General features: G+C 37.4%; 1 protein-coding gene across 7 annotated transcripts in view; it reads left to right on the top strand.

Moving 5' to 3' along the window:
* The window catches only part of NLK (nemo like kinase), a 132,052-nt gene that overhangs the window by 98,680 nt on the left and 19,652 nt on the right, over nt 1–13,720 (top strand). For all 7 annotated transcript variants that reach the window (XR_014079622.1, XR_014079623.1, XR_014079620.1 and 4 more), the window contains 3 exons: nt 4,744–4,850; nt 6,328–6,413; nt 10,811–11,020. Coding sequence is in view for 3 of the 7 variants with exons in the window: in XM_081580409.1 (XP_081436535.1) it covers nt 4,744–4,850; nt 6,328–6,413; nt 10,811–11,020 (403 nt within the window). In the remaining 4 variants the exon portion in view is untranslated. The remainder of the gene's footprint in view (nt 1–4,743; nt 4,851–6,327; nt 6,414–10,810; nt 11,021–13,720) is intronic.

The raw sequence follows: 13,720 nt of genomic DNA, 5'->3' as shown, positions 1-13,720 counted from the left end.
AGAAACACTTGTGCCTCTTGGGCACCTTCAGGTATCAAGAGCTGATACCATCCCCCGCCTTGCACTTCTAATTGTTAATTTGCATCATTTGTTTTTCTAAAGCAAATCAGTACATTTTGAAATCCATATTTCATGGAGCTACTTAACTAATTGCTGCAATCAGCAGCAATTTATTTTATAGCAGGGCTGTTCAAATCACTGTGAGGTTGGCATACCATGCACAGTGTGTTTTTTACAACCATATTTTTAATGATGAGTTTTAATAAGGGAGAATGGTTAATCTGCTGATATTCTCCTGAAAGTTCTAACTTTGGTCCTGTGGTTTACCTTTACCCAATGCTAACTTTAAAGGCCACAGCAAAGTCAGTGACCCAGTGGGTGCACCAGCTGTTGGAGAGGCTGTCCCATTTAGAAGGACAGAGAGAGGGAAAGAGCACCCTGTTTTTCTTCTTATTTGGAGACCCTCATTAAATTACTCAGAAACAATAATCAGATAGCTGCTGTTCAAGTTAATGGCACCTCAGAGTCCCTGTCAAGAGAGCTTTATTTAATGTGCAACAGACCTGGAGTGGTGCAGGTGCCTTTTCAGGCCCTCATTTAATTTAAGCTGCTTTAGTTGGCATGGCAACTAGTTGAGACATCTGGGAGACATTATGTTGGGGATTGAGACTTTAGAGGATTTCTGCTAGAGCAAAGCAGAAACCTTAAAGTGGTATGTGTTGCTTCTAAATTTCTGCAGCTCTGTTGTTCAGTCGCCAATTCAGGAATTGTATTTTTCCAGAGAAGTAAAATTTTAAAAGGTTGGCCTGGCCATTGTCTTGTTTTCTGTGAAGAAAAAATTTGCTTTATCCCTGAGGTGAAACATACTTATTTCAACCCTAAAGAATTTATTTTGCTAAACTAAAGCTGGACAAAACTTACTCTGTGCAGAGTGGCTGTTTTAATCACTTTGTAAAAAATATACTTTTAAAATTTCTGATTTTTATGTTTAAAAGATATTAGAGGAAGGAAAACATCTCTGCACAAAGGTAAATGAAATTGTCAAGGTAGACTGGGCTATATGTGGTTTTCCCTGGACTTGCTGATTAAATTAAGAGATTATTAAACACTACCCTCATCTTTTTTTTAACGCTGACTGTCATCTTCTCAAGAAGCAGAGATATGAAAGTAACACTCATTTAAAGTGTTTCTTAAATATTATAACAGGAGATTGAATGAAAGTTTTTTTAAATTCACAAATCCTGAAGACAGTAACATGATAATCTGGCCATTTGTGTTTAGCAGAGGGAGTACCTGATGGTTTATATTTTGTAAGAAATTATGCACATGTGTATGTGCTCTTAGTATAGAAGAATTGACTTACTATTTGAAATCATCCTTTGTATTCATTTTGAACACCTTGTCTTTCAGGTTCATTTTGGTTTTGGGGGGCTTGTTTGTTTTGTTTTTGCTGTCTGTTAATACTTTGCTCTGTATTAGGTTGAACCATGTGAAATTATTTGTTGGTCAAAATGGTTCAACATTATCAGTTTAAATCCAGTAGGTCTAGGGTGAGAACATCCCCCTGATCTGGAAATACTTGTTTCATAATGCTAAATTGAACATAAGAGCATTTTCTGAAATTAGTAATTATTTATAAAATATCTGGTTAGAATAGTACCCATTCCAGCCAGACAATGTTTTCTTTTTCCCTTTTCTTTGAAAATGTAGTCACTGTTAGAAGAAAGCATATGACATTATTTCATGCTTATTCTATGTTTTTGGCTTTTGTATCAGTTTGTTCCTTTTATAAGTCAAAGCAAGATTTTTCAAGTGCCAGCACCATGAATTCAACCTGATAACTTGAAAATTAAGATGTTTTCTCTCTGCTGTTTGCATGGATACCAACTGTCACCAGTAACAGTAAAGATTCTGGCATCGCAGCTTGGCTGCCTGTTTTGTAGATATGTGAGACAGAATAGAATATAACCTGCTCTTCACTTCCATGCAAGAACTTTTCAATCCTGGCAGGAAGAAGAAAATTGTCAGTAAACTCAGAAGACATGACTGACATCCCATACAGATAAGTACTCTGTTTAGGAGTTTTCTTTTCCTGAGTAAAACCACAAGTTGATGATACAGGGATGGCAGTTGTGAAGTTTTTCTGTTTTTGCTCTGTTGTTCTGTTTTATTTTTTCCCTGTGTAATGTTCCTTTGTTTTCATCCCTTGAGATTTCTGGAACCAACTCAAGAATATTAGAACCTCTGATTAAGGCTTAATATGGTGCAAATAGAAAATTTTTTCCCCTGTCTCTATCCTATGATTAAGATTTCCCACTGGGAAAAAAAACTTTTTAGTATATACTAGAGGGTTAATACCCTTAATATGTAAGGCACGTCTACAAATAAAATTATCACCCCAGTAGAAAACTGAGTTAAAAAAGAAACAATTCTCTTTCTTCACTCCTCCTCTCTTTTTTCTCCTCTCACACTCACACATATATGTGGCCAATAAACATGTAAACAATTTCCATCTGAAAACACATTTGATAAAACACAGATCTTTATTGTTAAAATCCTTCCTACAGTCCCTAAGAATTCATACTAGAAGAGGCAGAAACCTCTGCTGGCAGTAATGAGAACCCAGAAGCAGGTTACTTCTTGCTCAGAACATCAAAGCAGCTAAGGAATTGGAGGCATCAAGTATCTTAGAAAGTAGGGATGCAGGTAGGTCTAAACGCAGAATTGCTTGTAAGCCTTCGTTAGAAGTAGTAAAGATATTCAGGTGTCTTTTCCTATCCCACAGGAGACCAAATAAAACCTTATTCCCTGGAGACAGCAGGAGCTAAGCTATGGTGTCTTTGGCTGTTCCCCCGCTCTTACAGAATATCTTGGACATGTTATTTTGAGCCATCAGTGAGTCATCCATTGGAGATGATGAGTAGACAGTTAAATATACAAGGCTGGACTTAAGGCAAGAAAATTACTAGAGATGTAAAGTTGGGAGTTGTCAGCATGGATGTTATTTAAAGTCATGGGACTCTTATTTGATTACCCTAGAGAGTGAGTATCTGAAGAGAAGAGGACCGAGCCCTGGAGCATTTCAACAATAAGTGGTTGGGAAAGAGCACCAACAAAGGGGATGAGAAGAAACAACCAGAAAGGGAGAAGGAAAGTCAGAGTTGAATGTTCCGCTAGCCATTTGGAGAAAATGTCTCACCAAGGAGGGGTTGTCCAACTATGTATGTCAACTGTTATCATTTTGTCATTCTCCCTATGCCCAAGTTGTCCCTTTTCCTACTTGTTTGTGCTGAAACATTAAATTAGAAGTGTTTTTAAGTCCCCAAATAATAATCACTTACTACAAGAGACTTTTTAAAGCTCAAAAAGATAAGTTACAAAACCTCATGTCACTTTTTGAAAATGTAAGTTTTCATGGCCGACTCCTTCTCATCTTTATTTTTATATGTCCAGCACTTACCCTTCCAATGAGCATGCCAGTGCTGAAACAAGAGCCCCTGCCCTGGATCCTTTTAGTTTTTTTATAGCTAATGGTGAGCACCCAAATACTCCAGCCTCCATAATATCTTTCTCATAGAAGAATTTTAGGATCTGAGGAAATATGTAAGAAAGCAAACTAACTCTGCTATTTTTTATCTTGCCTTTCCCTGCTTTCAAATGCACAGGGCCGGGGAAGAAGCCCTAGTGTTTTACTCAGAATGTGAAACTAATTTTTACAAGATGTCAAAAGAATTTGTTTGGGGTTTTTTTCTTGTTTGTTCATTTGTCTTTATTAATTTTTATTGGAATACAGTTGATTTACAATGTTGTGTTAATTTCTGCTGAATAGCAAAGTGAATCATTCTTAATATACCCACCCTTTTTTCGATTCTTTTCACATATAGAATGTGTCAAAAGAATTTAAATCTTGTAAGAGCCTCCTAAACTCAAAGGCCCTCTTCCCTTGTCTGAAGGAAGGTTATAAATCATAAAACTTGCATAAAATTTTAAGGAGTTGTTACTGAAGGCAGGGGTAAGTCATGAATCTATCCTTTTCTAGATAAAGCAAAAGACAGTGCCTTTACCAAGAGAATTCCACATCTCCATTATTCCCTGGGCCCTAGCCTTCGATCATCTGCCTCATGTTGATTGTGCAAAACCCTGAGGATATAACTGAGTACAAAGCATAGGAAGCTTCAATTTTAGTACAGAAAGTATAAATGTATAAGAAGTTAAATAATAAAAGTTCAGTTGTGAAGACTGTAGAGACTGAGATACAAACTAACCATTTTGCATGTTTTTTTGAGTACCATGCTTTACAAAGTAACTGAAGCCACTGTTAATGGATGGATTAACATCTTTTGCTTTGGTGCCATGGTGGCCTAGCGTGAGACCAGCACTCTTTCTTGTTTGGATTCAGAGGACACTCCAGGAACATGTCTGAATAGACCCTGAGACTACTGGTCTTCACATTTCTCCTGATCTGGCTGTCTTTGAAAATATTTACCCTTATTTTTCTCTTTTATAGTGCTAATTATAGTCACTTGATTGTTAACTTCTAACTTTTTAAAATTACTTCGTTTTGGCAGTGTTTTCATCTTACGAGGGCTGGAATTGTCATCTCTTTTCATGCTGTCCAAATGCTGTCTTTCCCTAAAGCTTTTTCCAGCCTTAAAAAGAGAAGTTATTTATTTAGAGTTGGTACCTAATTTATAGGGATTGGGGGCTGAATACTCTGAACTCTCCTTAACTAAAAACCTCAAGATATGTTGTCACAGAACTGATGCAGAGTGACCTACATAAAATTATCGTCTCTCCTCAACCACTCAGCTCAGATCATGTCAAAGTTTTTCTTTATCAGATTTTGCGAGGTAAGACTTTCTTTGTGAAGAAAAAGGTAGTGTCACTGTATAAATGAAATGTTTTGCTTTGCATTTGAACTAATCTGACCTTCCAAGGCTTACTTCTTGCCTCACAACTTTTTCCTTCTGACCAAAGTATATTTAATACTCTCTATAGTTGATGTTAAATAAGAAGCTTTTAAAGGTAGCCAGATGGTTCTTATTTCCAGTGATGGAAGAGAAGGTCCTATCTAATTCATTAGGTAGTCAAAGGGGTTAATCTCGGGGGGTAAATAAGCAGGATGTTTTGCCACAAAGCTTCCACTGAACAGTCTTTAGTAGGAGTATGTGGCTGGCATCAGATGATTAACTGAAAAGGAACTGTGTTCCCTATGGATGACATACATTCTTTAAGCCAGCAGTAGGTGGGCCTGGTGTGAGAGTTGGCAGGCATTCATGAGTTCCACTCTAGAAAAGCAAAATGACTTAAAGTCAAAGCATGGAGAAGACTGACAGAAATAGCCAACTAACTAACTCTCCAGGCTGGCTCATTAAAGAGTACTGACTTGATAGAGAAAAAGTTTGGGCTGACGTTGTTGGAGCTTCCTCTGGCCATCAGGTGTGTCCTTCAGAATTTTGGCATTACACCTGGAGAGTTGTTTAAAGCTGAAACAGTTTTCTTACCTAGTAAAATACTTTTTTCTCCCATAGGATTCAAAGAATTAAGACATTCCTTATAAAAATTGAAAAGCATCTGCCAAATAAACTAAAACACATACACAGTGTTAAAACTAGAAAGTTCACCTTGTCTACACAAGGTGATATTTGGGAGTGGGGGTGGTGGCAGAGGGAAGATACGGGATAGAGGATCTTCTTTAACACTGTAGAAAATGTGATTTGCTTTATTCAGAAGACTCAGCCTTGAAGCTGTGCCTTTTATCTAGCACTATTAAAGCCCACAGACTTTATAAAGATATCAAAAATATTTTTAAAGTAATTAATTACCTTCCTGATTCTCAGTGGTGGAGAATACTACCAACAGACCTGGGCAAGTTTCTGAATTTTGTCTCATCAGTGAAAATCTGTCCTGGAAAAGGCTTGCTGTTGGTTAATGGGAACTATTTTGTGGGAGCAGCTCACAATCATCTTGAGAGTATCCAGAGTATCCAGAGCTCCAGGAGCCACACTTAGGAACAATTCAAGGTTATTGGTCTGGTCAGCCTTAACTCCAGGGCTTGTGATGCTTATCTATACTTAAGCCTAAATAATCTTTCAAATTATAGACATTATCTCTAGACTGTGCAAACCTTTGATGACATTTTATTTTACTGTAGCAAAATTACAGTTTTTTGAGGTAGGACTAAGTCAAGCTTTTAATAATGTTCATTATACAGTCATTTAGAAAACAATTTAAAATCCTGTACTCTTGTTTCTATGGTTTTCCCCCAAATCATTGGTTGAGTAAAAGGAATTAAATATCTGCAGTTAAATCTGTTTGTTATTTCAGGTTTGAAATACCTCCATTCAGCTGGCATTTTACATCGAGACATTAAGCCAGGGAATCTCCTTGTGAACAGCAACTGTGTTCTAAAGGTAGCTTTTCATTTTATTTAAACATCTAGGAAGCAAGTGGAATGTCAGAGTGTGTTTAAGAACACATTTTTGTGAAAGAAATGGTTAAATTTATTCTCATCACTTTACCAGAAATTAAAGAACCCAGTGTTCTCCATCAGTATCACTAGTCATGGACAAAATAGTAACTTGGCTCATGGTTTCTTCATGATTATTGCACGTATTTTGGAAACATTGGAATCGGAATTGCAATGTGACTAGAAAGAAGACTAGAGAAGGTGATTTCTTTTCAGCTTGTTCCATTACAAAGAAAGTGTATATTAGAAAAAAAGATTGGAAGACCAGTAAGCATCTACTTACATGACAATCAAGTGTGGCTTTTAAGAAGACTGTATGTTTTTGCACAGCCGATGTTTTTATATGCTGTTTACCTGAGGCAGCAAAGTAGGGAAATAGAAAGATTTAAAAGTGAAAATACTAAGCCAGAAAAGGGTCAAAGGTATTTCCACAGTATGTAGTGGCCAATCCTCAGTTACCCCTCTGAAGGGGTATTGATTACAGGGTTTATTATGGTTAGCAGCCCCCATATCTCAAGACATCAATTTCAATTTTACTCTAGCCACAGTACCACCCCCATTGTCTTTTGTTAGAGTGGCTCACAAATAGCAAAATCCACATATGTGCATTGCCCTCTCCCTAACAGAAATGTGTCTTAGCAGACCTCCTAAATAGTGAAGGGCCCACCATATCTTTCCCCATTATAGAAATTAGAGGTAAGGGCCTTCCTAGAGCTGAGTCATCACTGTGAAAGCAAATTAAAATTCCACTTATTTTATGAGCGGCTACAGTATTATATGGTGCTTCAGTCTACAGTAAATATTCTTAACATTTCAATTGATATATTTGAAAAAGAAAAGAACTGTTTATAAATGTTGCCTACTTTAAATGTAATCAACTGTCATTAGCACTTATCCTGTTGGCAGTTAAACTAAACCTTAAAACCAAGTATATAAATGAATTTCATTTTTTATTTTAAATGCTTTCTTTAAACTGTGGGCCAATTTTCTTTAAAAGCTAGTGTGTTATACTGTTTTTGAATAAAAAAAAAATCTCCTTTCACTCTATCTGTGAAGAACTCTGCTCCTGTTTTAACTCTAGAAAGATTAAAAACACCTGTTTTTCATATTTTCCTTGAAAACATCTAATATTATACTTAATTCTTTTGTTTCCACAGATAATTAATTGTCCCAAAAACCATTAAAGTAAAAACTACCAAAGCAAATTTTCCTTCTATAGGTCATTGAGTTCACTCCCCTGCCGCTTTTCACTGTGGGACTTCCCTGGTGGTCCAGTGGCTAAGACTCTGAACTTTCAATGCAGGGGGCCCAGGTTCAATCTGTAGTCAGGAAACTAGATCCCATTTGCCACAGCTAAGACCTAGCGCAGCCAAATAAATTAATTAAAAAATAAATAAAAAGAGCTGTAACCAGGCTTCCCAGGTGGCTCAGTGGTAAAGAATCCACCTGCCAATGCAGAAGACACGGGTTTGATCCCTGCTCTGGGAAGATCCCACGTGCTACGGAGCAGCTCAGACCATATGCCACAACCGTTGAGCCTGTACTCTAGAGCCCAGGAACCACAACTTCTGAGCCCATGTGCCGCAACTACTAAAGCCCACACACCCTAGAGCCCATGCTCTGCAACAAGAGAAACCAACGTAGTGAGAAACCCATGCACCACAACTAGAGAGTAGCCCCTGGTCGCCTGAAATAGAGAAAAGCCCACACAGCAACGAAGTCTCAGCACAGCCAAAAATAAAACAAAATAAATAGAGTAGTAGCAAACTCTTAAAATACAGTGTAATAAACATCTTCAGACCTTATCTCCATAACCCATTTTAATTCTTTTTTTAAAATAATCAAAAACCTTAGTCAGAAATTCTTTGACTTATCCAGACCAAGTCACTTATACGACAATTTAAACCAGTTTCTTCTTATTTCAGTTTCTGGTTGGAGAACTTCAGAAAGCATTTGTGTAGAGCCTGTCATGCTTGATGCCACTAACTACTTGCAGTCCATTTTCTAAATCATCTTTTATGGTATTGTAACCTCCAGCTACATGAAAGAGTAACTAAAAGAAAATGTCATTTATGAATAAACAACATACAGATCAGAACAAATTGAAATTTTGCTCTGCTCCTTTAACTTGTCTTAGCAGCCTACTTTTAAAAGCCGGAGTAGATTGCCAATCTACTGATGCTAATTCTCTCTTCTCAAATGTAAAAACTCGTAGAAAATAATTTGACAAAACGTTTTTAAAAATCATCCTTTCAGATTGAGAATCTATTTTGTTTACTATTAGGCACAAAGCAGATAATTTTGCTGGAAATTGCAGCATCTTTTTGGTTATCTGATCATATAAGCTTCTTACTTTGGATTTAGCCTGTCTTCCAGATAAATTGCCAAAAAATGAATCCAGATCTTTTTTTTTTTTTAAACAAAAGGCTTGCTTTATAAGAGAAAACATTTTCTGTTGGGTAAGGTGGTGTTTTGTTTTGTTTTGTTTTTAATACCAGAGAAATGAAGTGGATTTTTAGCTTTTGTTTGTTTGTTTTAAAAGATAGCCTAAAAATTTTTGGTCAAGTAATAGAGTTTTAAAATAATATGTGTTACTTGAACACTAGTCTTTGGGAGGATTTGATAAACAACATATGCCTATTTTCCTTTTTGGTATAGTTTTTCTGTGTGGTCTGAAAATGTACTTCATTTTAAGTTTTAAAGATGTTGGTTTCATACTGATTTGTCCCCACATACAGACATGCATTCATTTGATGTGACCAGACATAGTAGATTCAAGATAAAAAGAGAAGATTGCCAAAAATTAGGGGTAAAATATGTTTTCTTTAAAGCAGTAGTTTTCCAATGCTTTTTTAAGCTACGAGACCCTTTTTTCAAATAAAATATTGTGGTAGGACCTCAACTTAGAAGGCAGATAAGTATTATTTTGTCAGTTATATTAATAATATTGACTCAGACTTAGTCAATGAGAACACTGGAGCTTAGATGGTCGTTCCTTTCTTATCTCTTCCTCAGTGCTCCCAGTTTCTGTTTTGGTTGCCCAGTATCAAGAAAATCTCAATTCCTGAAAATAAGCAGAATTTGCTGGTGGTGGCACTGCTGCCGTTTACTAACAGCTCACCTTGCAGCCTCCAAAAACATTTCACTTAAACAGAAACGGCAAGACTTCCCTGGTAGTCCAGTGGTTAAGAATCTGCCTGCCAATGCAGGCATGGCTTCGATCCTTGGTCCCAGAACTAAAATACCACATGCTGCAGGGGAACTAAGCCCGTGTGCCGTAACTAGAACCTACTCTCTGCAGCAAGAGAGGCCACTGCAGTGAGAAACCGGCACACTGCAGCTGGAGAGTAACCCCCACTGTCCGCAACTCGAGGAAAAAAAAGCCTGTGTGCTGCAACAAAGACCCAGCACAGCCAAAAATAAATAAATTAGTGAAATAAACAGAGCAAGAAAAGATTTATTCCTAGGTTTGTAGGTAAATTAACCAGTCTTTCTCATTTGCTGTTATGTCTCCAAGTTCTAGCATACTGCCTAAAATATAATAGGTATTCAATTAATTAAATGTTTATGGCATGAAGAAATGAAGAGACCTGTTAGCATTGGTATTCTACAGTGTGCTACTTTTTGACATATTCGCAGGTTGGAATGTGAATTAGTATTTTAAATATTTATAGATTCATGTGAAATTTAAGTAAAAGGTTCATGTAACTCCTGAAGTACCTTCTCAGGATTCAGCAGGACTCTGTTTGAAACCCATAGCTTTAAAGAAATTTTTTACTGTGTACATTCCATAAAGATAGTGAACATATGGAAATTCCTTGGTGGTCTAAGTGGCTGGGACTTGATGGCTTCACTGCCAAGGCCTGGGGTTCATCTCTGATCAGGGAGCAAAGATCCCACAAGCCATGCAGTGCGGCCAAAAACAAACAAAAAGATAGTGAACATAGTTAGCTCAGGAGGTCTTTTTTTTCCCCTTATAATATGTTCCTCCATAAGCAGCCTTGAAAATAAATTAGCTTGGTTTCTTCATTGATCCTAAAAGTATACATTCAACTGCTTTTTGTTTGTTTCATTAGTTACCAATTAAAAACAAATGAAAAGTGAAAAGCTTGTCTTTACAATAATTCTGTATAGAAATATGGAAGTTTTGAGACTTTCTTCCCTTTCATCCAAATAATATCAAATTATATACTGACACAAATGTACTCCACCTGTATCATTGAAAACTTTGCAAAGTTCAGAGGTCTATCAAGATTTTAGTTTTTTATTATTTTGTTCTACTATTCCACTTGTAAATATATTTGTCTATTTGACAACATTTTGATAATCTATTCTGTTTAGATTTGTGATTTTGGATTGGCCAGAGTGGAAGAATTAGATGAATCCCGTCATATGACTCAGGAAGTTGTTACTCAGTATTATCGGGCTCCAGAAATCCTGATGGGCAGCCGTCATTACAGCAATGCTATTGACATCTGGTCTGTCGGATGTATCTTTGCAGAACTACTAGGACGAAGAATACTGTTTCAGGCACAGAGTCCCATTCAGCAGGTATGATTTCACTTTAGGCTTTAGGAACTTTCAATTCTGTTACAGATTTAAAGGAAAAACAATCTTGTGCACATCTTGGGCTTATTCATTGTACTGTCTAAATTGCTTTTAGCAAATTCAAGTTCACTTAAAATTCAGAAAGTTATGAAGATTACAGAGAGCTTGATTTTGCAGCTTACGAGCCTATTAGAGGCAATGTTGACTTTATTACACGCACTGATGCATGGCAGCAGACTCCGCCGTAACAGTTTGCACAGGTGTAATCTTCAGTGGTTCAAGAGCCTCTGTTCTTTCTAACTGAATGGATCTGACTCGAAAATGTATTTGGTGACTTAATGTACTTACACTTTGTGCTTAGAATATAAATTTTGAGTGTTGACTTCTTTAAATACGAACATTTAGAACCCTTTCCAACCTTTACTGGACTAAATGATTTAAATATGGCAGAGAATATCAGAAGCTGATTAAAATGTTGGAAACCATTTGTGATACTTTAACTGTCTGCCTTTATAAACTAATTCGTTACTACCCACATTTTCTTTGGTCTAATTCTTAAGTATTTTTTATTCATAAGAATTTTAACAATCTTGTTTGCATGAGAAGAATGTAACAATGGTGAGTCAGGCTGTACAATCCAGTTGGTGGATTCAAATCCTACTCTGCCATTTGCTGTCAGTCAAATCCTGGGCAAGTTAAACTGTTCTGAGGATTTGGTGTACAGAATAAATGAAGTAGTAGAGCCAAAACTAAGGCCTGGAGCCTGGTAAGCGCTCAGTAAATGTTAGCAATTATGATGGTGGTGGTGGCAGTGTGCCAGGGGATGAGGGACAGAGCTGTAAATAAGACAAAGCTTTCTGAGACTTTCATGTGAGACAGAAAATAAATAAGTATGGGGGGGTTTCCCTGATGGTCCAGTGGTTAAGGCTCTGCACTTCCAGTGCAAGGGATGTGGATTCGATCCCTGGCCGGGGAACTGGATCCCACATGCCTCAGAGCATCTAAGCCTGCGAGCCACAACTGCTGAGCTCATGAGCCACAACTAGAGAGCCTATGCACCGCAGTGAAAGATCCCAGATGACACAAACTAAGACCTGACATGTTCAAAAAAATATCTTTTTAAAGAAAATAAATATAACCCCAAATAATGATAAATACTACCAAAAATAATTAAACAAGGTTAGGGATAGAGAATGATGATGGAGCCAGAGCAGTGCTAAAAAACCATCTCAGGCAGTAACATTTGAGGAGAGACTCAAGTGAAATGAGGGAGCAAGATACCAGGAACAAATATTCCAGGCAAAGGGACAGCCAGAAGGTGCCTGGATGGAGCCGACACCAGGAGCACACCTGGGACCAAAGGGGCAACCAGCATACTGGAACCCTCTGAGGCAGGAACGAGTGTGGGCGTGGTGCAGTGGCGGCCTGATTAAGGGAGAGTGTGTAGGAGATGAGGTCACAGAACAAGAGCCTGCCTGACCTTGGCAGCCTGATAAGGACTTTGGGTTTTATTCTGTCCAAAGTATGATGGAAAGCTGTCTGTTTTTGAGCAAGAGAGTGTTAAGATTTGAGTGATCACATTTGAAAAGATCACCCTACCTACTGTGTATCTTTGTAAATAATTCATGTACTTGATGAAAAATGAAACCATCTCCTTTATGCTCTATCTACCAATAATTGTTAACTGATACATTAGAAACTGTATATGCTTTAATCAACATTTAAATTTATTTCTCTGCTATACATCCAGTCATTTTTGTTTAAGTCTACATCTTTTAAAATTGATCTTGGTGATAAAAATTATCATATATAAATCTAATGTTGGAAAAAAAAATAAATCTAATGTTGGGTACTATTGATAATATCCACTTTATTACTCAGTTTCTTTAGAAAGTAGAGTTTAACAGCCTTACCTGTAAGATGACATGTCATATATGGACATAAGCTGCCATACAGAAGAGCTTAAGTAGGGACTTCCCTGGTGGTACAGTGGTTAAGAATCCACCTGCTAATGCAGGGGACATGGGTTTGATCACTGATCCAGGAAGATTCCACATGCCTCAGAGCAACAGAGCCCGTGCACCACAACTACTGAGCCCACAGTCTAGAGCCCAAGAGCTACAACTGCTGAAGCCATTGCACCTAGAGCCTGCACTCTGCAACAAGAGAAACCTGAGCACCACAACTAGGGAGTAGCCCCCACTCTCCACAGCTGGAGAAAACGCATGCACAGCAACAAAGACCCAGTGCTGAAAAGAATGTACAAAGGAAAATGTGAAGCAACTGGAACGGGAGTCAAATATCTCATTTTCTAGAGAAATAACATAGGTCTTGAGTTTTTCAGTCTGATGTAGCCACTGAAGGAGCCACTGAAGGAGAACTCATATCTATCAGTCATCAGTGTATTTTGGAGTGAGAAATAAAGATCTATAATGAAAACAGAGTATAACTTATAAATGGAAGTATTAATAGATATTTACTATAGCATTTTCTCTTTGAGAAATAAATATCCTATGTGCTGTAGTATCAGCAGACTTCATTAAAATGTTTCTTATCCATAGATCTGAGCCATTTTAATAATTTTATGTATTTTTGGCTATGCTGGGTCTTCATTGCTGCATGGGCTTTTTTCTAGTTGTGGCGAGCAGGGGCTTCTCTTTGCAGTGGCTTCTCTTCTTGCAGAGCCCAGGCTCTAGAGCACAG

The sequence above is a fragment of the Giraffa tippelskirchi genome, chromosome 3, assembly GCF_054371585.1.
Source record: "Giraffa tippelskirchi isolate mGirTip1 chromosome 3, T2T-mGirTip1v1.2.pri, whole genome shotgun sequence".
NCBI lineage: Eukaryota > Metazoa > Chordata > Mammalia > Artiodactyla > Giraffidae > Giraffa > Giraffa tippelskirchi.
The sequence above is the reverse complement of the archived record's forward strand: the minus strand, read 5'-3'. Positions and strand labels throughout refer to the sequence as shown.